Genomic DNA, 26,959 nt, shown 5'->3' with positions numbered 1-26,959 from the left:
GCAGCTTTGGAGCCTGTCCTGGAACTAGCTCTTGTAGACCAGGCTGGCCTCGAGCTCACTCAAATTGTCAGCACGATGCCAGCAGATGCAGATACCTATATACATATAGATAGTAAGGTTACTATAATGAAACAAATGAATTTCGTCATCATCTGTAGTTCTCCTTTTTTGGTTTCTATAAAGCCTAATCAACAGACATGCAATATACTGGACTTGCATATTGTATACTGGATCTCTGAATATTTTCTCCTTTTATGTCCTTTCACCCACATCTCTCCACCAGTCTTCTTTAGATATGAATTTTGGATTCTTTTTTAAAGATTCCACATATAAGACCACGCAATAATTTTCTGTGCCTATCTTTTTTCACTTAGCACAATGCCTCTCGAGCGCATCCATTTTCTGGTAAGATCTGGTTCTCTTGACAGGACTGAGTCACATTCTTTTACGTGCTAGAGTTTCTCTTTCCACTCCTGACAGCTTATTTTCATAGCTTGGCTATTGTGGATCATAAGAATGAACAAGGAAAGCAGAGAGCTCTGCGAAGGTATCATTTATGTTAGAAAAAATATTGCTGGGTGGCTTAATTTTTAGTATCTCTGAAATCCTCTGTACTGTTTTCCGTATGACCAAAACAATTTGAATTTATTACTTCTTATAAGGGAGTAAGTACAGCAGAGAGGGTGGGAAGAGAAAGGGTTAAAAAGACGACCCCCCCCCCCCCAAGCCTGGTGGAATAAGGCTGTAATCCTAGTCCTTGGGAAATGGAAGTAGGTGGGTCAGAAGGTCAAGGTCATCCGCCTCACAGTTTGTAGGTTTGAGGTCAGCAGAGCTTGGTAAGGTCCCATCTCAGAAACAATAAAAATTATAAAACTAGAAGATCGAGCATCACCCAGGGCCACATCTCTTTCATCATTATTTTATTTGTATTTTTGCCTGTATGTATGTCTGTGTGAGGGTGTTGGATCCTGGAGTTACAGACAGTCGTGAGGTACCTTGTGGGGGATGGGAATTCAACCCCCGTCCTGGAAGAGCATTCAGTGCTCTTAACCGCTGAGCCATCTCTCCAGCCCCAAGGGCAACATTCTTAGTGGCAACTATCCGCTAGAACTGAAGCTTCACACTCAGGCACTGTACAACCCCCCTGAAGCATCTGGGTTTGCGACTCCAGTTCCCCACCAGTGACAGCAGCGGATGACCACCGAAATCTCACAAGAGCAGAGTATCAGATCCAAGAACACAGACACTTCAAGTCTCGGTTGCCTCCAAACACCAGAAAATTCCTATCATGTCAGAGCCTGGGCTTCAGGAACCTTTCCCAACACTAGGAAGAAAAAAAAAAAAAAAAAAAAAAAAAAAACAAAAACAAAAGCCTTACTAGCGCCGGAAGCTCGGTACGTTTGCCATGATCACCTGACCCACCAGCTGGCTTCTGATTGGAGCTACTGGGGTGGGACCGAGTCCCAGAGGCTACGGTATTGGTTAGTCCCCCAGGGCTCGTCCAATCAGAACTCTTCTTCTTGCGGCGCGAAGCGAGCGAAGCGGGGCGCCGGAGGGCCTCGTCGGCGCGCGGAGTTTGGATTTAGGTTGGCGCGGCGTGAGCCTGAGTGAGGTGAGTTCGGCGAACTCGGGGCTGCGGCGACTCTGCCAGGTACTCGGCTCTCCCCGGGCCTGCCCGGAGTCCCAGGCCTCGGCCATTCCCCTAGTCGTCCGCCCCTATTCTCGCTTGTGGCCAGTAGCCCTGGCGGGAGAAAAGCCCCAGAGCCCCAGAAAAGGCCCAGTCGGGCGGCCGATGCTTGAGTCTTGCTGTCCACACATTCCTTAAGGTCCAGGATCTTGCTTTTTGTCTGTCACACGCGAGAAATGGTCTCATCTGTTCCCCGGCGTTTAAGGCTGCAACGACCCCTTATCAACACACAAATTGCCCTGGTTTTAGACGGCTAGAATCCAAAGCTCCGGCCTCATTTGCCTAAAGGGCACGTGGGCTTGGATGCCAGAGAGAAAATCTGAGGAAGACCTGCCCAACTCGGAAGCGTGTCCCACTGCCAACCTATCCATCGGTCACTTGCTGGCTGAGATGAACCCGCCTCCCACTTGACAGCTCCCGGCGCCGTCAGCCACACAGCGCTCCTGTGCCTACCCCATTAAGGGGCAGGGGTAGGAAAGACTGATTGAGAGGTCCCGAGGTGGAGCAGCGGAGAGGCAGAAGCCTGGGGAGTGGAAAATCCATTGGATCTGTAGTGGAACTTGGAAGACTATTCTTCCTCAGTGCTGACTAGCTGAACACCACGCCCAGATTGAATCAACAGTCTGTTAGCCTGGCTGCTATTCTGTCAGAAGGTCGCTTTAAATTTACTTGGAGGAAATGGAGTTTCTAGGTGTCAAATCACTTTTGGGGTTGGGGACGAGGTTTTGAGACAGGGTTTCTCCGTGTAGCCCTGGCTGTCCTGGAACTCACCCTGTAGACCAGGCTGTCCTCAAACTCGGGGATCTGCCTGCCTCTGCTTCCCATGTTGGGGGAGGAGGCAAAGGTGTGCGTCACCCCCACTGCCCCATCACTTTCAATGCTAGTTCCCAAGGCAGGGAGTGGCTATCAATATTTTTTGTTGTTGTTTTGGCTCTTGTCGTCCAGGGTGGCCCTCAAACTTGTGTAGCTGAGGTTGACCTTAGACTCCTGATCTTACAGCCTCACCTCACAAGTGCTGGGGTTACAGGCTCGTGCCACCAACCCAGATATTTTAAATTGTATGTTTTGAAATGTATACCCTTAAATTAAGAGAGCCTAGCATAGAATGTAACATCTTAAGCTTGGTTGATGGGCATATAACTGTCTGTCTGTTTTCTGTACGTTTCCTTTGTCTTTTGTGGGGAGTGGGGATATGAGTGTGTCCTTGTTTATATTCATGCAGGTGTGTGTGTGTGTGTGTGTGTGTGTGTGTGTGTGTGTGTAAGCAGGCCAGATACATCTTCCTCGGTTGTTTTCCACCTTAGTGTTTGGGACAGTCTCACAGTAAACCTGGAACTTACTGATTTAACTAGCAGGCCTCCCAGAGCTGGCATTATAGGTACATGTTACCACACCTGACTTTTTAGGTGAGTTCCAAAGGTCTGAAATCAGATCCTCATGTTTGCACTTAGACTAACTGAACCATTTCATAGGTCTTTTCTGTCTCACTGGGTTCAAAGGGATTGCGAGCCGATGTGTACAATTTAGTGTCTAAAAGCCTCTGAGTGTAGAGTTAAGATCAGCTTCCACAGGAGTGGTGGTTCACACCCGTATAATTCCAGCGCTTTGAGTAAGACAGGAGAATGGAGAGTGAGCAGCTGTATGGAGACTACATGTCAGAAACAAGCTACCTGTGGCAGCTCAAGCCTGTGTCCACACACATGGAAGGGGAGGCAGAAGGGTCAGGAGTTAATTCTACCTCGGGTACATAGTGAATTTGAGACCAGTCCGGAATATATGATGAGACCCTGTCTCCAAATCCCAAAGCAAACATAAAAATGCCCATTGCTTTTTTTTGGGGGAGGGGGTTCGAGACAGGGTTCTCTGTATCTTTGGAGCCTGTCCTGGAACTAGCTCTTGTAGACCAGGCGGGTCTCGAACTCACAGAGATCCGCCTGCCTCTGCCTCCCAAGTGCTGGGATTAAAGGCGTGCGCCATCACCGCCCGGCTGGTTCAGAGATTTTTAATTGAGTGTTATTCTGTATAGCATACAAGGGCTCTAACAATGAACTCTGCTACCAGCTCTTGGTGTTTGAGACAGGTCTTGTTATATAACTCTGGCTGGCCATGATCTGGCTATCCTTGTCTCTGACTCCTGAGTGCTGGGATTATAGTTGTGTGTCACCATGACCAGCTCTATGTGTTTTGCTAGTATTTGTTGTTAATTTTCTGTCTCCTTTTGCTCTGTGTCATGGTAGGAGTTGCGCCTAGGGCTGGTGCTCACCAGGCAGGTGTTTCACCACCACTGAGTCACACTCTAGCAGTTGATGTTTCTAAAATGCGTCTGGTCGAGAGCAGTGGTTCTTTTGGGAAAGTGCCTACTGCACAAGCATGAAGACCTAAGTTCAGATCCCCAGAACCCACATAAAAAAGCCAGTCCAGCAGCACAAACCTGTAATCTCATCACAAAGATGAGACAGGAGCTTGTTGACCAGCAAGTCTAGTCAGACTGACAAACTCCAGGTTCAGTGGAAAGACACCTAATTGGCTCTGGCCTCCACACGCAAACTCACACACTTGCACTTGTGAGTATAACACACACATTGACACACCCACACACCCTATCATGGAAATCTGATTTGCAGCAGGTTGGAGAGAAGTTGTGGATAATATTGGGGTCCCCTATTAGAGTCTGAAACAGATGAAAGAAAGGCATGGGGCCAGGCATGGTGGTGTGCAACTATAACCCTAGTGCTCAAGAGCCTCCACAGTAGGATCACTGGGAGTATAGGCAGTGGTGGCACACGCCTTTAATCCCAGCACTCGGGAGGCAGAGGCAGGCAGATCTCTGTGAGTTCGAGACCAGCCTGGTCTACAAGAGCTAGTTCCAGGACAGGCTCCAAAACCACAGAGAAACCCTGTCTCGAAAAACCAAACCAAAACTAAACAAAACAAAACCACAGAGAAACCCTATCTCAAAAGAAAAATACAAAACCAAAAAAGATGACAGTCCCACCATACAGATGAACCTCGAAGACATTCTAGTAAGCAGAATTGTCAGTTACAGAGGAACAAATACAACATAACTCCACTTACAGTAGGGAAGGTGCTATGTGTAGGGAGATAAGCAAATTCTATTTGATTAGCTTTAGGAGTGAAAGACGAAGATGCCTGGAGAGCTGCAGGACAGCACTCTGCCTATATTGTATTATTCACCTAAAGAAATTTGAGACAAGCCGGGCGGTGGTGGCGCACGCCTTTAATCCCAGCACTCGGGAGGCAGAGGCAGGCGGATCTCTGTGAGTTTGAGGCCAGCCTGGTCTACAAGAGCTAGTTCCAGGACAGGAACCAAAAGCTACGGAGAAACCCTGTCTCGAAAAATCAAAAAAAAAAAAAAAAAAGAAAAGAAAAAGAAAATTGAGACAGCAAGCAAGAGTTCAAAACCAGCCTGGGCTATACAGTAACACCCTGTCTCAAAACCAAAAATGAAACAAATTCATTCAGAGGGTAGATTTCAGGTGTTCTTATCACAATAAAATGAAAACAACTGGTATAATGAAAACAACATTTCAATTTATTAGCAATATATATTTAAATATTTCATGGGCATTGGTGTTTTGCCTGCATATATGTCTCTGTGAGAGTGTTGGATTCCATGGACTTGGAGTTACAGTTGTGAGCTGCCATGTGGGTGCTGAAAATTGAACCTGGAAGAGCAGCAAGAGCTCTTAATCGCTGAGCCCCAATGAAATATATTTTTAAGGTATAAAAATTGGTGCTAAAAAGAACTCGGTAGTTAGAGCACTTTCTACTCTTCCAGAGTACCCAGGTTTGATTCCCAGCACCAACATTGCAGGTCACAACCATTTGTAACTCTAGTTTCAGGTGATCTAATGCCCTATTCTGTCACCCAAGGACACACAGACATGCATGCAGGCAAAATACTCATAAACAAAGTACTTTTTTTTTTTAATATAAAAAAGGGGCTGGAGAGGTGGTCCAGAGGTAACGAGAACTTGTTTCCCTTGCAGAGGATCCTTGCTTGTCATCATTCCGTAAGCCTGACAACCATGAGATCGGATGCAGACGTGTGGGTGTCTGTAACCCCAGTGCAATGATGGGAAGTGATGATGGAGGCAGGAGAGTCTCTAGAAGCTGTCAGCCAGCTAGCCTGGGTTGCACGGTGGTGGGGAAACCCCATCTTAAGAAGGGCAGAAAGTCTAGGAGCCAATAACTGAAGATTGTCCTCTCTATACCTGCCACGTGGCTGCATCCCAGTGTGCACACACTTACACAGTATCAGACTCGGCTATTGAGTTCCTCCAGAAAAACAAAAGTGAGAATTTTGATTGGAATTTTATCAGTTTGGGAAGAAGTAGCATCTTGAGAATAGTACCTTTTTGTCATGAATGTGGCTCATTCGTTCTTTAATTTTTATTTATTTATTTATTATGTATGCAATATTCTGTCTGTGTGTATGTCTGTAGGCCAGAAGAGGGCACCAGACCTCATTACAGATGGTTGTGAGCCACCATGTGGTTGCTGGGAATTGAACTCAGGACCTTTGGAAGAGCAGGCAATGCTCTTAACCACTGAGCCATCTCTCCAGCCCTCGTTCTTTAATTTTTTAAAGAACTTGGTTGTTTCTCATGAGCATGTGTATGTGTATAGACATAGTTTGTTGGATATTGATGTCACTGTACGTAAATCATAAGTTTTCTGGTTTTTTTTGTTTGTTTTTGTTTTTTCGAGATTGGATTTCTCTGTGTAACCCTAGCTGTCCTGGAACTAGCTGTAATCTAGTATTGTGGTGAGCTCTCTTAGTTGATTTTCTAGTGATGAACTAGCCTTGTATTCCCGAGACAACAGAATATGGCTCTGGTTTTATATATAGCTGGGTTTTGTCTGCTGTCATTTGGAATTTGTGCACCTACATCTGTGAATAAGAATTAAAGCCTGGGGTGTTTTCACTGTTGAGCTGGCTTGCAATGTTTGCTTTCAGAGGCAGATGTACATACAGTAAGAGAAGTGAGAAGCTGGTCTGTGCTCTGGGGTTGTCTATGTGAAATCGGAGTGCTTTTTACTGTAAATGTTCAGAACACTTTCTGTTTGCTACTTCCTTCCTCTCGCCTCCCCCCTCAAAAAAAAGACAGGGTCTTATGTGATAGCCCAGACTACCCAGAACTCACTGTGTGGCCAAAGCTGGCCCTAAACTCACAGCAGTGCTCCTGATTTAGCCGCCTACGGCATCAGCCATCACACCTGGCACTCCTGATCTCAATTGCTCACCAATTCTAGGTATTCAATATTGCTTTGGCAGCTTAAGATAATAAAATCAGGTAAGAGAAATTATTCAGAGGCACAAAGTTTGGGGGGAAAAGGTATCACTGTTCTTACCTGCAGATAATAGAAGTGTCTAGAGCACAAATAATAATCAAAATAATTAAATTAAAAAAATTTAGCCTGACCTGATGGTACATGTCTATAATCCCAGCCCTCAAATTTGACTGCATTAGAATTGTATTCAAGGCTGTGCTAGCTGCTACTTGGTGAGTTTGGGGCCGATCTGGACTATGTGAGACTGTTTCCAAAACAGCACACACAGGAGAGAGAGTTTAGTAAGATGACAGTGTACAATTTACATGCAAAACCAATTGTTTAACAAATAAGTTAGACTATATAAGGAAGGGGATAGTCTCATTATAGTAAAAACAGAAAGATTAAAATGTTTCGGAATTTTAAGACATAAATGGAGAAATCTTTAAAGACTGCTAAATCTTACAAAAGTTGACTTAATCAAATGCAAAGTCTTTTCCCAAGATAGAATGACTTAACACCCTGAGAGCACTGGATCTTCATAAGTTGACACAGATTTAATGTAGTCTCAGTAAAGAGATCAGCAAGGTTTCTTTCTGGTGTTAGACATGTTGGTTCTAAAGTTCATGCAAACAAAGTACAAGACCATGAAGCCAGGTATGGTGTCCCACACCTGTAGTTTGAGCACCTAAATCCGTCACTGGAGGAAGGAAAGAAGTAATAAAGACCGCAACAGAGACCAGTGTAATAGAGAAAGTACCCTGGGTGTGGTGGTGCACGCCTTTAATCCCAGCACTCTGGAGGCAGAAGCAGGCGGATTCTGTGAGTTTGAGGCCAGCCTGGTCTATAAAGCGAGTTCCAGGACAGCCAAAGATAAACAGAGAAACCCTGCCTCACCCCCCCCCTCCCCAAAAGAAAGTAAAGCAATAAAGAAATAGACAAAAATCAAGAGTTGGTTCTTTGAAAAGATGTGGAGTTCAGAGGACAGCTTGAGGAAGTTGTTCTTTGTTTCCACTGCGTGGGTTCTGAGAATCTAACTAAGGCCATTGGACTTGGTGACAAGTGCTTTTAATTACTGAGCCATCATCACAGGCCCCTGAAAAGGTATTTTTAAATTGACCGTCTTTTAACTAGATGAACAAAGAAAGTGTCTTAGTTCCTTTTCTATTGCCGTGATGGAACATCACGCCCAAGGCAGCTTATAAAAGAAAGCATTTAGTGGGGGTTCATGGCTACTGAGGGCAGGAGAGCATGTGATTGTCCTGGCAGCAGGGAGGCAGGCAGTTATGGTGTTGGAGCAGTAGCTGAGAGCTTACATCTAACCTGCAAATTGGAGGCAGAGAGAGAGAGGAGAGAGAGCACCAGTTGGAATGATATAGGTTTGAAACCTGAGTCCCCCCAGTGACACATCTCCAACAAGACCACACCTCCTAAGTCTTCTCAAACAGTTCCACCAACTGTGGACTAAGATTCAAACATATGAGCCAATGTGAGGCCATTCTAATTCAAACCCCACAGAAAGAAAAGAGATTCCTATAATTAAGGAATGAAAGGACTGTTAGAACTGACTGTAGAAGTGAAAGGATTTTTATCTTTGTCTGGTAGAACAGGCCTATAACTTCAACTTCTCAGGAGACTGATGCAGGAAAATTGTAGGTCAGTGCCAACCTGGGCTACAGAGTATGTTTAAGGGAAGCCTGAATGACTTAATAAGACCTGTCTCAAGATAGAAAGTGAAAAGGTTGGTTGTAGTTCGGTGGCAATGCCGTACGTAGTTCTGTTCCCAGCATAAGATGAGACTCAAAGAAATAAAATGCCTTTTTATGAAAAAGCTATGAGCAGTTGTGTGTTGGCAACTATGATTTGAGGGCTGGAGAGTGACTCAGTGGTTAAGAGCACTGATTCCTCTCCAGGACCCAGGTTCAGTTCCCAGCACTTACATGAAGGCTCACAACAACCTGCAACTCCAGTTCCAGAGCATCTGCTGCCCTTTTCTGGCCTCTTTGGGCATCAGGCACGCACATGACAAAATACATGGAGACAAAATATTCGTATGCAGAAAACCTTTTTAAAAAACCTTCAAAGGGGTTCAGGTGTCGGCACTTCCATTCCTCAGTATGACTGTTGAGAGGCGGGACCTACTGGGAAATACTGAATCGTGGAAAGAGAGACCTCAGAGTTCATGAGTGTCTTTCTCATGGGAATGTGTCTGCCCCATCTCCTCTTTCCATCATGAAGGGCCCATCAGAAACCGACAGACCCTGGAGCCATGCTCTTTGACTTCCTGCTTTTTGTCACTGTAAGCTAAAATCAACCTTTCCTTTCTAAACTACCCAGTTTCAGGTATTCTGACACAACAGAAAAGCTGTAGCACACTTGATAATGTAGAGCAAATGTACACGCTCTAGAAATGTATAAGTACTGGATCATGAAAAAAAAGAAAAATTGAACAGAGCTAGAATTAGTAAGTAGATTGAATTAATCAGGAATGTTCTTAGACACCAAAAAAAAAAAAAAAAATCTCAGGACCAGATGGCTGCTGGTGATTTATACTGTAAGTTTAAAGAACTAACCCTCGGTACTGCCAATTTAGCTGGTCATGTTCCTTTCCTCATGAGAGGAGAGCCTTGTGTGCAGTGTCGCCAAGCTACTGCCCCTTCTTGGAAGTGTGTGCAGCCTGTTGCTTGAATGTGTTGCCCTCTGGGACCTTGGGGACAGTTTTCTGGTTAGTATTCATGTGTCTGATCTAATTTTGTCTCTGACCTAGGCTTCCGACATGTATGCAGGCTGCCTTAGGGCACATTGGTCAGGTCTTCATGTCCATCCTCACCAAGTTTCAGAATAAGGAACATGTGATTGAGACCTTGTGTGAGCCAAGTTCAAGTTCCCTGGCCACCAGAGATCCACATTGCAAAGAAGTGAGGCTTTACCAAGTTTAATGCAGGTTAATTTGAAGACATGGTAGCTGAGAAGTTGTTTATCCTTGGTGACTTTGGGATCAGGAATGTCCCCAGCTGTGGTCGCATGGACAAGGGATGGGCCCTGTATTCCTGAGAATCTCCTGTGCTGAGTCCACACCCTACCAAACCATGTTCACTAATTAATTTTGCATCCAGCTAAAAGATTAACACTAAAATCATCTTCATACTGTATAAACAAATCATGTATATAAAAACTATAGCTCAGCAAATTAGAAATACCCAGTTTGAAAGGGCATAGGTGAGTTGAGAATTTTATTAGTGGTTGTACCTTTTGAAAGGCCCTGACCTTGCTTCTAGCACACACACACACACACACACACACACACACACACACACACACAAAGCACAACATGGACGAAGGATTTTTCTCGAGAAGATACACAGTGGCCAGTAAACACATGAAAATGCTCATTTTCATAAATTGTTAGAGAAACGCAAATAACAATCAGGATAAAAGAAGACCTTACATCCATTAGAATGTGAAAAAAACAACAACAAAAAAGCCGGAAAATAGCACGTGTTGCTAAGAATGCTTAAAAATTGGAATCTATGCTCACTGTTGGTAGCAGTGTGAAAATGGTGTCATGGAGGGAAACAGTATGGTAGCTCCTCAGATGGTAAGAAGAGAACGGCCTTACGCTTCATTAAATTCACTTCTGGGTTGTATCCAGGACAACTGAAATCAAGATCTCAAATGTAATGGTTATAAATTTTTTAGATTTATTTATTTTATGTGTATGAGTATTTTGCCTGAATGTGTGTATGTGCACCATGTGCATGCCTGGTGCCTAAGAGCTGGAGTTCCAGAGGGTTGCGGAGCCACTGTGTGGGTCCTGGGAACCAAATTCAGGTCTTCTGCAAGAGCAACAAGTGCTCCTACCAGCCAAGCCATCTTTCCCGCCCTGTGGCAATTGGTTTAGTTGTTAGTTAGATTGGATTGGGGAAGGCCTCGGATACTGGTAAAGCACACTCTGGGCGAGTCTGTAATGGTGTTTCCTGAGATCCTGAGGTCTCTGGCCCAGTCAGTGGGTTAGCCAGCCCTTCGATGAATTCATGAGGTGATGGCCTGTTGCGAGGTGGTATCTAGTAGAAGAAGGGCTCACTGGTGGCTATATCTTCCTGCAGTCCCTCATAGGCCCTTTCCTCAGCTCCCAGGCCTATTCCTTCCCCACCATGATGGACACACACTAAAAAACCATAAACCAAACTAATGACAGCTCTTAAGTTGTTAAGGCATTTATTAGGACACAGCAACAAGAAGGTTAGCTAATTTGTCAAGTATTTCTATTCCCATGTTCATAGCAGGTTTATAGTAACTGTGATATAATCCTTGACTGTCAACTTGACTGGAAGTAAGTAAAACCCAAATGGCTGCACACACCTGTGAGGGGTTTTTTCTTAATTAAATCACTTGAAGTGGGAAGATACACTTTAAATCTAGGCCAACCCTTCTGCTGGAAGCCTGGAAGACTATGTAAAGGACATGGAAGAAGGAAACTTTGTTTCCTTGGTTTCTTTATCTGCTTGGTTTCATGGCAAGGCCATTCCTTCACTGGCATTAGAGCCTGCTTTGGAATTCTGGCTTATACAGAAACCAGCTGAGACAACCAGCCTTGTGGACTGAACAACTGCTGGATTCTTGGGCCTTCTGCTGGTAGACAGCCATTGTTGGATTAGCTGGACCACAGCCTGTAGGTCATTCTAACAAATCCCTTTATATGTGCATATCGGTTCATTCTGTAGTTCTCTTCCTCTAGGGAACTCTAATGCAATAACCAACAAGTGGAAGCAATCCAGATGTCCATCATGAGATAAACATAAGCAAAATGTAGTATATACATATTTTAGAACATTGTCTAGCTTTAAAAATGAAGTTCTCACTCATGCTACTTGAGTGAAGATGTTATATTCAGTAAATAAGCCAACTGCAAAGAGCAGGGTCCCTGTGATTCCACTTAACTGAAGAATTAGACACAGCAGACTCTAGTGCAGTGGGTGCTGGTGTCAGAGGAGGGAGAAATCAGGAGATTGTATTAGTAATGGATAAGTGCTGGTGTTATAAAAACCTGAGGAGGTTAGTTGTACAGCGGTGCCACGCTCATGAACACTAACCATTCTAATTCACTTTTTTTTGTTGCCATGATGCACATGTGAATTTTTAGAGTTGGTTTTCTCCTACCTTGGGTTCCAGGGGTTGAAATCAAGTCGTAGGGCTTGATCAGCAGGGACTTTTACCTGTTGCCTGCCTTGACTGCCTTACAGAACACTAAACATTGATGATGGTAATCATGTGTTATATGTAGTTTCATGCAATATCCAAGTTTAAAAAGACAGCTTGAAGCAGTACTTCTCTCATTGGTCAAGTGTGAAATAATTTGTGTGTCATCATTCCTCTATCTATGAGGGATTGGTTTTGAGACACTCTGGATGTAAAGACCATATGTAAAATGACCTCATTTGCTCTTGGCAGGTTACTGAATGTTTATCATTTAGAATCTCTTTATTTCTAATTACTTAAAAAGAAAAAGAAGGCCTTATTTGCTGTATAGCCCTGGCTTACCTGGATCTTTTGAGGGCCTTCTTGCTTCTGCTGCTGAGTGTTCAGATTATAGGTGTGTGCCACTGAGCCTGGCATTTCCTCCTCTTCTTTCTCCTAATCCAGGATCCTTGCGCATGTTTGATAACTCCTTGTTACAAAAAAAAAATACATTTTAATTTATTTATTGTGTACATGTGTGGGAACTTTTTTTGTTTTTGTTTTTGGAGATAGGGTTTTTCTATGTAGCCCTGGCTGTCCTGAGACTCACTCCATAGGTCATATTCCTGCCTCTTGGCAGGGACACCTTTGTTTTTTAAGTAACAGCTTTATTGAGATAGAGTCACATAAAATCCAGTTGTTTGATGTGAACAGTTCATTGACTTTTAGTATACTCATCAAGGTGTGTGCTTATTAGCACAGTCAAGGTTAGACGGTTTTCATAAGCCCAAAAAGTAACCCTAGGCCCTTGTCATTATCCCTAAGTCCTGTCATCCTCCCAACCCTAGACTGTCTGAGACTTGCTATGTAGCTCGAGGGTGTGCTGGTACTTGTTCTGTTGGCCAGGCTGGCCTTACATTTGCAGCACTTTTCCCAAGTGCTGGGACTAGAGGCGTGCACCACAATACCTGGCTAGTATCCTTGACTTTTAGTTATGTTTGTTGTCAGAGCAGGTAGAGTTTCTTCATATTGAAGATAACTATGTTGTTGTTGTTGTTGTTGAAATAAGGTTTTGCTTCAACCCGGGCTGGACTTGAACTCTCAATCTTCCAATCTCAGGCTTCTTCTGAATTACAGATACACACCATACTACCCCCTCTACTGGTGCTTATTGTCCCATTTACATGTTGTGTCTTACAGATACTGCCAAATGTGCCTTTTATTTCTCAAAATCAAATATCTTGTTGTCTGTCCTCAGGTCTGATAGTGTTATCAGTTCACTAGTTATTTCCATGCCTTGTTGTGTGGCTATTGCTGTGCCTGTCCTTGTAAGTTGTTTTTGGAATTATTTAAGGTCTAGAATAAAGGTGTATTTTTCCAGACAGGGTTTTGTGCTTGCCAAGTGACTTGGTGTTAGACTTTAAATTCATACCTTCAAATTTTTTTTTTAAATTAGGTAGTGAAAGTTGCTTAGGTTTGTGGTTTCAGTGTTTTCCTTAGTTAATCCTTTAGAAACAGGTAACTTTACTTTTTCTGTAGATTCTTGGGGAGTGGGACTTAATTAATGTTTTGTTTTGTTTCTTCTTCCCCAAAGAACATAGTTTGTGGGAATGCTCACAACCTTCATGGGCCTTCACCTTGACTTCCTCCAGTCTTTTCCTCCAAAGTGTAAATTGGTGATGCAGTTCTCAAATTAGACAGACATCCTCTGCTCTCATCACCTTTCTGGGTGCCCAGTGCCGTTGAGATTATGGCTTCAAGAATTTTGAAGAGAAAATATAAAAGATTGGATAGATGTACTTCAGATTTTTTTTTTTATCCAGCAATAATCTAGGGCATAAGGCTTTTCTACAAATTACCAGATAGTGAAATTTTAGGCTTTGCGTGGCTGGTGGTCTATGCAGTTCTCCTGTGCATGCAGAAGCAGCCATAGGTCATATAGATTAGATATAGTTTGGGCAGTTTTTAAACTTTTTAATTCCTAAATTCTCCTTTGAACATGTAGATTCTTTATATATTTCTTATCAATTTTTTTGCTTAATTTTGTTAACTAGACATTATTGAAACATAACCTATTTGTAAAAGGCTGAGAATTACTTAACTCTATTTTTAATGTTTTTTTTTTTTACTCTTCCACAGTTTTTCCTCCCTCTTCTCTTCCCAGTTGCTCCCCTCTCTCCCAGATCCACCCTCCCTATTTCCCCTTCCAGAGATATTAACGAAACACAGCATCGTATACTATTATAAGACCAGGCATATACTATCACATAAAGGCTGGCTAAGGCAACCCAGTAGTCAGAAAAGGGTTCCACAAGTAGGCAAAAGAGGCAGCAACCCCCTCCCCCCAATTAGGAATAGCATAAGAACTCCCTGAGCTCTGCCTGTGTTTGACTGTGGGACCCTGCATCATTCGTCAGCTGCTGGATGGAATCTCTCAGGTCTCTTTGATGAGGATTGTGCTAGGCTCTGGTCCAGAACACTCTGCAGGTAGGGCAAGCTGTAGGTATGTGGCTGGTATCCCAGTCCCTCTACTTGAGGCCTTGCTTAGTTACAGAAGATGACCAGTTCAGGTTCCATGTTCCCCATCACTAGGAGTCTTTGCTAGGGTTACTCTTGTAGATTCCATGGAATTCCTTTGCACTAGGTTTTCACCTCACCCCAAAAATGCCCCCCAATTCCATTCATTTCTCTTAGTATTCCACATGCACACACTTGATCCCCTGCCTGTTTCCAGTGCCACCACCCCCAGTCCATCCCCAAAATCTATTCTGTTTCCCCTTCCCAGGGAGATCCATGTGTCCCTCTTAAGCCCTCCTTTGCCCCTCTGGGTCTGTGGACCGTAGCATGATTATCTTTTACTTTACAGCTACTACCCACTTGTGAGTGAGTATACACCATGTTCATTTCTGGGTCTGGGTCACCTCACTCAGGAGGATTATTTTCTAGTTCCCTCCATTTGCTTGCATATTTCCTGGTGTCATTGTTTTTAACAGCTGAGCAGTACTCCACTGTGTAAATGTACCGCATTTTCTTTATCCATTCTTGGTTGAGGGACATCTAGTTTGTTTCCAGGCTCTGGCTATTATAAATACAGCTGCTATGAACATAGTTGAGCAAGTGTTAGGATCGGGCATCCTTTGGGTGTTTGTCCAGAGGTGGTATAGGTGGATCTTGAAGTAGGTCGATTCCCAATTTTCTGAGAAAGCACCATACTGATTTCCAGAGTGTCTGTACAAGTTTGCATTCCCACCAGCAATGGAGGAGTTTTCCCCTTGTTTTCTATCCTCGTCAGTATAAGTTGTCATTAGTGTTTTTGGTCTTAGCAATTCTGACAGCTGTAAGAGAGAATCCCAGAATCATTTTGCTTTACATTTCCCTTATAGCTAAGGATGTTGAATGTTTCTTTAAGTGTTTCTTGACCATTTGAGTTTCCTCTGTTGATAATTTTCTGTTTAGATCTGTACTTCATTTTTAAAATTGTATTATTTAATTTTTTGATATCTAATTTCTTTTTTTCTTTATATTTTTTGGATATTAGCTCTATGTCAGATGTGGAGTTGGTGAAAATCTTTTCCCATTCTGTAGGCTGCCTTTTATCCTCATGATGGTGCCCTTTGCCTTACAGAAGCTTTTCAGTTTCATGAGGTGTCATTTATTAATTGTTGATCTTAATATCTGCACTATTGGTGTTCTATTCAAGCTATCTCCTGTTCCAGTGAGTTCAAGACTACTCCCCACTTTATCTTCTATCAGGTCCAGTGTGTCTGGTTTATGTTGAGGTCTTTGATCCACTTTGACTTGCATTTTGTGCATGGTGATAGATATGGATCTGTTTGCAGTCTTTTACATGCTGGCATCTGATTAAGCCAACACTATTTGTTGAAGATGCTTTTTTTCCTGTTGTATAATTTTGACTTTTTTGTCAAATCAGGTGCCATAGGTATGTAGATTTGTGTCTGAGTCTTCGATTCAATTTTGTTGATTAGTGTGTCTGTTTTTATGCCAATACCATGTGGTTTCTATTACTACAGCTCTACAGGACAACTTGATGTCAAGGATGGTGATTCCTCTGGAAGTTCTTTTATTGTGCAGGATTGTTTAGGCTATCCTGGTTTTTTTTTTTTCCATATGAAGTTGAGTATTATTCTTTCAAGGTCTGTAAGGAATTGTGTTAGAATTTTGAAGGCTCTCCTGCAGCCCAATGGGCTCGTACTTCAGCGACTATTGGCTGAAGAAGTGGAAGGTCCGCCTGCAGCATACTATGCTAGTCCTACTGATCCATTAGTATGAGAGGTCTTTCCATCTTCTGATAATCTTCTTCAATTTCCTTCTTCAAAGACTTGAAGGTTTTTTTTTAATCATGCAGGTCTTTCACTTACTTGGTTAGAGTAATGCCAAGATATTTTATATTACTTGTGGCTATGTGAAGGGTGTTGTTTCCCTGATTTCTTTCTCAGACCATTTGTCATTTGTATATAGGAGGGCTCCCAATTTTTTTTTCAATTAATCTTGTATCCAGCCACTTTGCTGAAGGTATTTATTAGCTGCAGGAGTTCTCTGATAGAATTTTGGGGTCACTTGTATATACTATATCTTAATCTGCAAATAGCAATACCTTGACTTCTTCCTTTCCAATTTGTATCCCCTTGATCTCCTTCAGTTTTCTTATTGCTCTGGCTAAGTTTTCAAGTACTATATTGAATAGATATGGAAAGAGTGGACAGCCTTGTCTTGTTTCTGATTTTAGTGGAATTCATTTGAGTTTCTCTCTATTTAATGTGATGTTGGCTATAGACTTGCTGTAAGTTGCCTTTATTATGTTTAGATATGTTTCTTACTTACCTCTGATCTCTCCAATACTTTTATCATGAAGGATTGTTGGATTTTGTCAAAGGCTTTTTCAGCATGTGATGATATGATCATGTGGTAGGTTTTAAAAAAATGAAATAAATCTATATTTTTAAACAACTGTAAATGAGAAGATTCTTGGGAAAATGGGCTTTGAAGCTCTGATAAGTATAATTAATTCAGGAATACATTTGGACAGCTGTTTTTCTACTTTAGGTTAGAGAGAGTGTTACATGTCTTGTCCCAGTTTCCTTGCTGTTGCTATGATAAAATACCCTGACAAAGCACCACCAGGGAGAAAGGATTTATTTTAACTTGTAGTTCAATGTACAGTCCATCATGTCAGGGAGGTCAAGGCAGCAGGAGCTTGAACTGGTCACGTGGTATCCACAGTCGGAAAGCAGAGGGATGGATGAGCGTTCATGGCTGCTCAGCTGCCCTCTCCACTCACGGCCCGGCCTCCCCAGCCAGGGAAGGTCCCACACATAAGTAGGATGTCTCTTCCTGTTTCACGTGATGTAATGAGTCCATTTTCTCACAACACACCTACAGGCTCATTTCCCAAATGATTCTAGATTCTATCAAGTTGATAATCAAAACTAGCCCTATTAAAGAGACATAGGACATTAATGAAGGTCCTATCTAATGTTTCTGTTCAGAAATTGTTTACTTGATGTTTGGTTTGCTAGACAGCCTCTTATTTCTAGGGTCCCAGTTGAGCTTTATGAAGTTATGATTGTTCACATGTTGAGGCTTACCACTTTTGCCCCAGGGAAGATCACCTTTCCCCACTGGCAAGTCACCTGGTGAGGCTTGCTGAGCTTGGCTGTATTTTCAGCAGAGAACTAGAGTAAGGAATAGTCTTTTTGGCAGTCTACCTCTTGATATTCTGAAGTAGCTCTTGTTGCAACGAAAGGAATAAAAGCAAAGTTTGACCTAGAAAAAGAAGTTGTCCTAATTTTGAGAAATCTAAAAATTGCTCATTTATTTGAAAGAAATGGAATCCTCCACCCCCCAAAAAACTTTTCTTTGTCACGTCTCTGTGTTATTAAAGAGGTTTATTTATTTATCTATCGTTTACAACTTGATTTGATTTGATTTTACTACAGTCTGTGTAATCTGTCCTGGAACTCACTTTGTAGACTGGCCTTAAAGTCACAGAGATCCGCCTGTCTCTGCCTCTGAGTGCTGTTGTGCCACCATGCTTGGCTCATTTTTTGTTCTGTTTTTCAAGACAGGGTTTCACTGTGTAGCTGATTGTCCTGGAACTCACTCTGTACACCATGCTGGTTTCAAACCCAGAGATCCATCTGCCTCTGCCTCCCAAGTGCTGGGATTAAAGGTGTATGCCACCTCTGACTGGCAATACTTATTAAAGGTTTTTTTAAAAATATCTTTCTTTTGTTTTAATAATTATATATTTTCTAGCAGTAGCCCTTTTCTTATTACTCTTTCTTTGTTATTGTTTATAATTTTGTATTATATGGCATGCATGTATAGCATATGGTCTCATGTATACATGCATGAGCCTGTGTGTGCTCACATGTATGGGAGCCAGAAGAAATTGGATGTTTTTCTGTATATCACTCTCTGCCTTATTCCTTTGCGACAGGGTCTTTCACTGATCCTGAAGGTGGGCTGGTGGCCAGCAAGCCCTAGTGATTTTCCTGCCTCTCCCCATTCTCCAGCACTGCTTGTAGGCATGTAGCCACACCTGGCTTTTTATATGGGTGCTGGGATCTGAACTTAGGTCCTCATGCAGACAGTGCCCTTGCCCACTGAGCCATCTTTTCCAGCTCCGTCTTAGTATTTTTAGGATATTTAATATACTTGGCTAACTTAGATAATCAGTTCCTTCTGTTTTATTGGTCGATTGATTGATTTTGGTTTTTCAAGACAGGGTTTCTCTGTAGCTTTGGAGCCTGTTCTGGAAGTAGCTCTTGTAGACCAGGCTGGTCTTGAATTTACAGAGATTCGCCTGCCTCTGCCTCCTGAGTACTGAGATTAAAGGTGTGCACCACCGCCACCCAGTTTAGTTTTTATTTTTTAATTTTTATGTGTATAGATGTTTTGCCATGGGTGTCGAGTTTTCTGGAACTGTAATTACAGACATTTGTGAGCTGCCATGTCAGTACTGGGAATTGAACCCAGATCCTCTGGAAGAGCAGTCAGTGCTCTTAACCACTGAGCCATCCCTTTTTATTTATTTTTATGATCATTGTTGCTTAAATTATTTGGATAATTTTAAATAGCTAGTTTTAAAGATAAGCCTTGAAGTGACCAATGGTTAAAGTCCTTTTCTGCTACTTTAAAACTCCATAAATAGGGCTGATGAGATGGTTTAGTGGATAAAGGCACCTGCTGCCAAAACTGACGACTTGAACTTTATTCCCAGAGCTGGTGTGGTGAAAGGAGAGAACTGATGTTTTTTATAAGTTATCTTTTGAGTTCCCCACACTCAATGAACAGACAAATAGTAAAAAGGCAAAGGGGATGTGATGTCACAGGTCTTGAATCCCAGGAGCCTGTAAACCCAGCACTGTGAGGCAGAAGTAGGCATATCTCTGTGAGTCAAAGACAGCTAGGATTACATAGAAAGACCCTGCCTCAAAACAACAAAATTAGAACAAACAAAAAAGTTAAAGTGTGTGTGTGGGGACTCTTTAGAAGATATTTTCCTTAGAGCCCTGGCTGGTAGCAGAGGCCTGTAGTCCAACTACTGGGGAGGCTTAAGGCAGGAGGATCTTGGTTTCAAGGTCAATCTGGAAAACTTTTTTAGTGCGACCCTGTCTCAAAGTCAACGTTTTTATTTTTATTTTTTATTTATTTATTTATTTATTATGTATACAACATTCCTTCCATGTATGCTTGCATGCCAGAAGATGGCACCAGATCTCACTATAGATGGTTGTGAGCCACCATGTGGTTGCTGGGAACTCAGGACTTCTGGAAAAGAAGTCAGTGCTCTTAACTTCTGAGCCATCTCTCCAGCCCCAAGTCAAAGTTTTTAAAGGGGTAAGAATGTACCTTAGTGAGAGTTCACTTGCCTAGGGTGTTTGAAGCCCTAACTAAATTCAATCGTCAGTACCACCAAAAATTAAAAAAAAAAAAAAAAAAAGACTACCTCTGAATATTATGATCTGGCTGTTAAATAATATAGGCTCCCTCGATTTCTGGTCTGAAATCTTATTAATTTAAGACATAGTTCAAATTAGATTCCTTTATTCATCTATTGTGGGATAATGCCTGTACCCTGTAAAGATTTGTCACTTGTATTGGTTTAATAAAATGGTGGTTCATCAGTAGATAGGAAGGAAGTATAGGCAGGGCTACCAGACTAGGAGAATTCTGGGAAGAGGAAAGGCTGAGTCTGCAGTCACCACCCAGATGTAGAGGAAGCAAGATGAAAATGCTGCACTGAGCTGGGCAGTGGTGGCGTGTGCTTTTAATCCCAGCAATTAGGGAGACAGAGGCAGATGGATCTCTGTGAGTTCAAGGCCAGCCTTGTCTACAGAGTGAGTTCCAGGACAGCCAGAGATACACAGAGAAACCCTTTCTCGAAAAACAAAAAACAAAACAACAAAAAAAGAAAATGTTACAATGGGAAAAGTTACCCAGCCACATGGCTAAACATATATAAGAATTATGGATTAATTTAAGTTGTAAGAACTAGTTAATAATGAGCCTAAGCTAATAAGCCAAACAGCTTATAAGCCTCTGTGTGTTTCTTTGGGGCCAGGCAGGACAGAAACCTCCGTCTACAATCGTGTATTCTTTTCATCATTTGTTTTTGGGGATAGGTGTAGACCATGCTGACTTTGAGCTTACTGTGTACCTCAGGCTGGCCTCAAACTCTGATTCTCCCAAGTGTTGGAATTACAGGTAGGAGCCACCATGCTTGGCTTGGATATGGTTTTCCAGTTTGTTTGACCCTCTATTTTGTTTAAGAAAAAAAAAAAATCACTCACAGGTATGCCCGCCCAGATGTAGTCAAGTTGACAACCAAGAGTTGTCACCATAAGTCTACCACTTGTCAACTTAACACAATCATATCTCCTTATGTCATGCTTAATTTCCAAATAAAAACAATCAGGTCATAATTACATCTAACATGTTATAACTATTCTACATAGAATCACAAAATACATTATATATTTAACCAGGTTATTATTACATGTAACATGATAGAACTATCTATCCCTCCTGAAACAGCAAACACTTCTATCTTAGTCATTGTTCTGTTGCACGAAGAGCCACCATAACCACAACTCTTATAAAAAGAAAGAATTAGGGCTTGCTTAGGTTTCAGAGGCTTAGTTCATTGTCGTCATGGTGGGGAGCATGGCAGCATGCAGAGAGACATGGTGTTGGAGAAGGAGCTGAGAGTTCTACATCTGGATCTGCAGACGGGAAGGAGGGAGGAAGAGAGGGAGGGAAGGAAGTGGGGAAGAGACACTGGGCCTGGCTGGAGCTTCTGAAACCTCAAAGCCTACCCCCAGTGATATACTTCCTTCAACAAGGCCACACCTCCTAATCCTTCTAATCCTATCAAAGAGTTCCCCTACCTGGTGACTAAGCATTCAAATATATGAGTCTATGAGAGTCATTCTTAATTAAAGCACCACACCTAGTGTCAGGAAGAAATGGGGCCTGTAAAGTGGTTCAGTGGGTAAAGGTGCTTGCTCTGTAAACCAAGGACCAGGTTCGATCCCTGGAACCAACATAAAGGTGGAAAGAAAGAAGCAGCTGCACAAAGTTGTCCTCTGACCTCCACAAGTGTGGCAGGTGCCCCTCCATCATGCATGCGTGCAGCTGTACACATATACACTAACTGTAAATGCTGTTTAAATCCAGGTAGAGTGGGAAAGGGGGGTATAGCTTATCTGAAATAACCTCCTTTTAAACTCTTCATAGATGACCACTGTCTTTCTTTAGCTCAGTGATATCCAGGTGGTTTGAGCTGTGCAGTGCAGCGCTTGTTACACAAGGGATATACATGGATGTGACACACTGTTCTAGGCTGCAGCCAGCTGATTATGCAGCACTCTCTCTTGCTGGTCACCCTTTGCACTCACTGCAGATGCTCTTCTATCTTTACCAGATTTTTACCTTTGGACAGAGAATTCACTCACTGGGTGTTCTTGCTAGTTTGCTTTGATTATTCTTCCCCCTCCCTTCTTGTCCTCTTCCTTTTTACTCTCCAAGCCTAGGCCAGACCCCTTTTTTCTTCAGCCCTTTTCTAATCATTGCTTCTCTAACATCTATTGTGTTGATTTTAGCATCTGTTGAGGAAAGGGGGGAAACCAGGCTATTTGTTATTCAAGTAAATCTTTAGCTAGTTAAAAATTATGTTTTAAATGTCACCAGATGTAAATGGTAAAGCAATCTGTTGACCAGAAAAACAAAAAAGAAAAGTAAAAGAAGTAATGAAAGCATGTTACTCTGGGCACGTTTGGAACAGTGACTGAGTCCAGTCCTTTACTGCCTCAATAAATATGTTGAATGGTACAGATTACCTAACTCCACTAATGGTTGCCTTTTTCCTCTTTAGATCATGGCTGCTGTTCCTCTGAACAATCTACAGGAGCAACTGCAGCGCCACTCAGCCAGAAAACTTAATAATAAATTGAATCTTACAAAACCCAAATCTTCGTAAGTATATTTATTAGCATGTGGACAATAACTCGTGTCATACAAATGGAGCTCTTGTCTCTCAGCTCTGTCTAAAGGAGGATCCTATCTATATCTCCCAGTGGCCTAGAACTTACTGTGGTTCAGGCTAGCTTCCCTCACACCTGCAGCAGCCTGCCCTAGCCTCCTGTGTGCTAGGACCCTCTCCACACCTGCTTCTTTCGGCTCGGCCATTTTACAGAGGAGGTGAGGGGCTCGTTGGTTTTCTAACTTTGCACATTGCTAGCAGAGCGTATTCAGGCAGATCTGGGTAGTGATTGCTCTGCAGCTTTACACGGCTCCTGGCACATACTTACTTATTCAGCAAAGTTGGATGAACAAGTAATGAATTTTCTTGAAAATATGAGCAGATATTATACTTGAATATAATCTCATATGATCTGCCAAACTTTGTAGGGAAATGACCACTTTTGTTCTGATGTCTCCTGCAAGCTATATCCCAAGTTTCTAATGGCGCCTAATAATAATTTGTATTTGTTGTGCCCCTAGGGTGCAGGCACTGCTCCAGGTGCACCATGACCTTCGTGCCATTAATTTCAGCACCTAGCCAGGACTCCTGCCTCCCCTATGTCCTTCAGATCTCAGCAGTTTCTTTGCTTTCTTTCTTTTTTAACTCTTTTGTCTCTTAAAAAAAATATATTTTTTATCAGAATAACTAAAGCCAGTTAGAGTACCAACCTTTTTTTTTTCTTCCCACACAGTCTGTCTCTTCCTTCTGAAGGTGTTATTAAGGATTGGCAGCCTGAAAAATAAAGTGTGGGCCTGGCCTAGGAACTCTGAGCCTCAGTAGTTAGCCTCTGAATGGGAAGGATCAGAGAAGCCAGATGCATTTGTTACCTGGGAAAATTTCAAAGCCACAGAGGGAGATGGATTCTGTGCTTATTTGTAATAAAACTAATGCAATTTGCATTTGAAAATATGCTTTATAGGTGAGTGAGTTAAGTAAAATGGAAATGGATCTATCTAGGGGCTGGGATTGTAGCTTATGTTAGAACACTTAGCATAAATGAGGCCCTGGGTTCAGTCCCCAGCATCAGAAACAAATGAATTAATCTAATTTCAGCTTTGTCATTGTTTTTCAGAGGTTTTACTTTTAAAAAGAAAACATCAGAGGGCGATGTGTCTGTAACCAGTGTGTCAGTGGTAAAAACCCCCGCGCTAAGTGATAAAGATGTGAATGTGTCTGAGGCCTTTCCAGTCACGGAGCCTCTGCTGCACACACCAAAGCAGCAGCCTGGGACTGGTGACTCCTTCAAAAACTCCCCAGGAGGACAGCAAACCAAGGGGCCCTGTCCTGAACCGCCACTGCTGGACTTGGCACAGACTCCTCAGGAAGTCTCAGCTATAAAAACCCCAGCTGTAAAGAAACCCCACATTGCTGTTTTCAAGAAATTAGAATTTAGTTCTTCACCAGAGTCCCTCAATGACTGGGCTGATATGGATGACTTTGATATTTCAGCATCCGATGCATTTGTTTCTCGGACCAAAAATCCTGCCGTAAGAGCAAGCACCGCTCAGAAATCAAAAAAGACTAAGAGAAACTTTTTTAAACCACTATCTCATAAAGCAAGTACAGTAAAGGCTTATTTGACACCTTCCCCGGAAAACCCACAAGTGGATTTAACCAAGGACCAGAAGGATGAGTCAGAATGCCTGAGCAGTGATGTGATTGTCATCGACAATGACCCTTGTTCTGAAGAGCTCATGAAGAAAGATACTCAGGAAAGTCAGTCTTTGGAAGCTCATTTGGGAGCTGAAAAAGGTAGCCATCATCTCATCTTCATTTCAGTATGTTTACAGTACTTTTTTAACTGAAAGCTAAGCATTGGGAACAGTGGAAAGCAGGTTTGTTCTTTTTTTTTTTTATTTTTTATTTTTTTTAATTTATTTATTTATTAAGGATTTCTGCCTCGTCCCCACAACCGCTTCCCATTTCCCTCCCCCTCCCCCCGATCAAGTCCCCCTCCCTCATCTGCTCGAAGAGCAATCAGGGTTCCCTGACCTGTGGGAAGCCCAAGGACTGCCCACCTCTATCCAGGTCTCGTACGGTGAGCATTCAAACTGCCTAGGCTCCCACAAAGCCAGTACGTGCAGTAGGATCAAAAACCCACTGCAATTGTTCTTGAATTCTCTTGAGGGTCTTAATATCTGCTATGTCGGGGTTAGCTCTGTGGTTTTATACATGAAGAAAGTAAGGTCTGCATTAATGGTAATATCTAATCATTCTGTTTATTACAGTCACGTATCACTTAGTGACAAGGATATGTTTTGTTTTTTTTTAATTTGTTATGTGTACAGTGTTCTGCCTGCATGTACAGCTGCAGGCCAGAAGAAGGCACCAGATCTCATTACAGATGGTTGTGAGCCACCATGTGGTTGCTGGGAATTGAACTCAAGACCTTTGGAAGAACAGTCAGTGATCTTAACCTCTGAGCCATCTCTCCAGCTCAAAGGATATGTTCTGAAAACACATTATGCCATGTCATCTTGCCAGTACCATAGTGCACTTTAACCTAGATGGCAGAGCCTACTTTACACCTAGGCTATATGGTTTGCCTCTTGATCAGAGGCTCCAAAAACATACGTCTGTGAATACTGTAGGTGTTTGTACACAACGGAATATATCTGTGTATCCAAACATTTCTAAGTATGCAAAAAGTGGGGGCTGGAGAGATGGCTCAGCGGTTAAGAGCATTGCCTGCTCTTCCAAAGGTCCTGAGTTCAATTCCCAGCAACCACATGGTGGCTGACAACCATCTGTAATGAGGTCTGGTGCCCTCTTCAGGCTTGCACCCAGAGAGAATATTGTATGCATAATAAATAAATAAATAAATATTTAAAAAAAAATAAGTATGCAAAAAGTATAGTAAATATAAATATTGTACTGAATAGAGTACATACCACGAATGGAGCTGAGAACAAGAAGCTTTTCTGAGCGAGTGGAAGTGAATGTGGAGGCATAGGATGTTGCTATCCATTTCCGTACATTGTAAACACTGCACTTAGCTTAGAGCAAATTCATTAAACATTTACACTTCCTCAATAATTACTTTTAGCTTGTTGTTATTTTTTTTTTTTGATTTTTCGAGACAGGGTTTCTCTGTAGCTTTATAGCCTGTCCTGGAACTAGCTCTTGTAGACCAGGCTGGCCTCGAACTCACAGAGATCCGCCTGCCTCTGCCTCCTGAGTGCTGGGATTAAAGGCGTGCGCCACCACCGCCCGGCTTCATTGTAATTTTTAAGCTTTAATTTTTGTAGTCATGTTTACCTTAAATAATAAAAAAAATTTGATTATAGAACTATGCAAAATATTACCCAGCTCACTAGGCAGTGCAACCCCTGGGCTGATAGTGCTGGGTGCTATAAGAAAACAGGATGGGCAAGCTAATAAACAGTGTTCCATGGCCTCTGCAACAATTCTTGCCTCCTAATCCCAGCACTCGGGAGGCAGAGGCAGGCGGATCTCTGTGAGTTCGAGACCAGCCTGGTCTACAAGAGCTAGTTCCAGGACAGGCTCCAAAACCACAGAGAAACCCTGTCTCGAAAAACCAAAAAAAAAACAAAAACAAAAAACAATTCTTGCCTCCAGATTCCTTCTGAGTCTCTACTCTGACTACCTGGATAGTGGAGAACATGATGAAAAAAACCTTTCCTCCCTAAATTGCTTTTGGTCATGGTGTTTTATCACAGCAATAGAAACCATAACTAAGAAATAATGTGTATGAGTGTTTTACCTGATTTTGTGTGTGTATGTATGCATTGTGTGTGTGCTTTGTGCCTTCAAAGACCAGAAGGCGTCAGATCCCTCGGAATTGGAGTTACAGATGGTTATAAGCCATCTTATGGGTGCTGGGAACCCAACCCAAATCCTGTGCATGAATTGCAAGTATTTTAAAGTTGTTAAGCCATCTCTTCAGTCCCTGCTCTTGATTCTTGCTACTCCTTCCTCAGTCTCCTGAGTGTTGAAATTAAGGTTATAAGATACCAGACCCATTTCATCCTTTGCTTTTCCTTTCTTTCTTTCCCTGTCCTTTTTCTCCCTCACTCTTTTCTCTCCCTCCCTCCCTTCCATCTTCCATTTCTTTACCAATGTTCTTTTAAACTGGGACATGAACATTAACTTAACACAGGGTCAAGATCGTGAGCATCGTTGCCTTCTCCCATCACATCTCTCCCCTAGAAGGTCTTTAGGGGTCTATAACAGGAAATAATTCTCATCTTCTGTGCATTCTGTTTGTTTTGCCTGCATCTGTGTGAGAG

General features: G+C 42.4%; 1 protein-coding gene and 1 pseudogene across 2 annotated transcripts in view; both read left to right on the top strand.

The window, feature by feature from the left end:
- The first annotated feature begins 1,517 nt into the window (after positions 1-1,517).
- Positions 1,518-26,959, top strand: part of LOC121449487 (Bloom syndrome protein homolog) — a 41,898-nt gene continuing 16,456 nt past the window's right edge. For both annotated transcript variants that reach the window (XR_005974532.1, XM_041653958.1), the window contains exons 1-3: positions 1,518-1,612; positions 22,560-22,660; positions 23,782-24,461. Coding sequence is in view for 1 of the 2 variants with exons in the window: in XM_041653958.1 (XP_041509892.1) it covers positions 22,563-22,660; positions 23,782-24,461 (778 nt within the window). In the remaining variant the exon portion in view is untranslated. The remainder of the gene's footprint in view (positions 1,613-22,559; positions 22,661-23,781; positions 24,462-26,959) is intronic.
- On the top strand, positions 9,561-9,702 carry LOC121454963 (annotated as a pseudogene).

Source organism: Microtus oregoni, unplaced genomic scaffold (assembly GCF_018167655.1).
Source record: "Microtus oregoni isolate MIOR12 unplaced genomic scaffold, Mior012 000000F_ref0000247, whole genome shotgun sequence".
Lineage (NCBI taxonomy): Eukaryota > Metazoa > Chordata > Mammalia > Rodentia > Cricetidae > Microtus > Microtus oregoni.
This window is presented reverse-complemented; position numbering and strand designations above follow the sequence as displayed.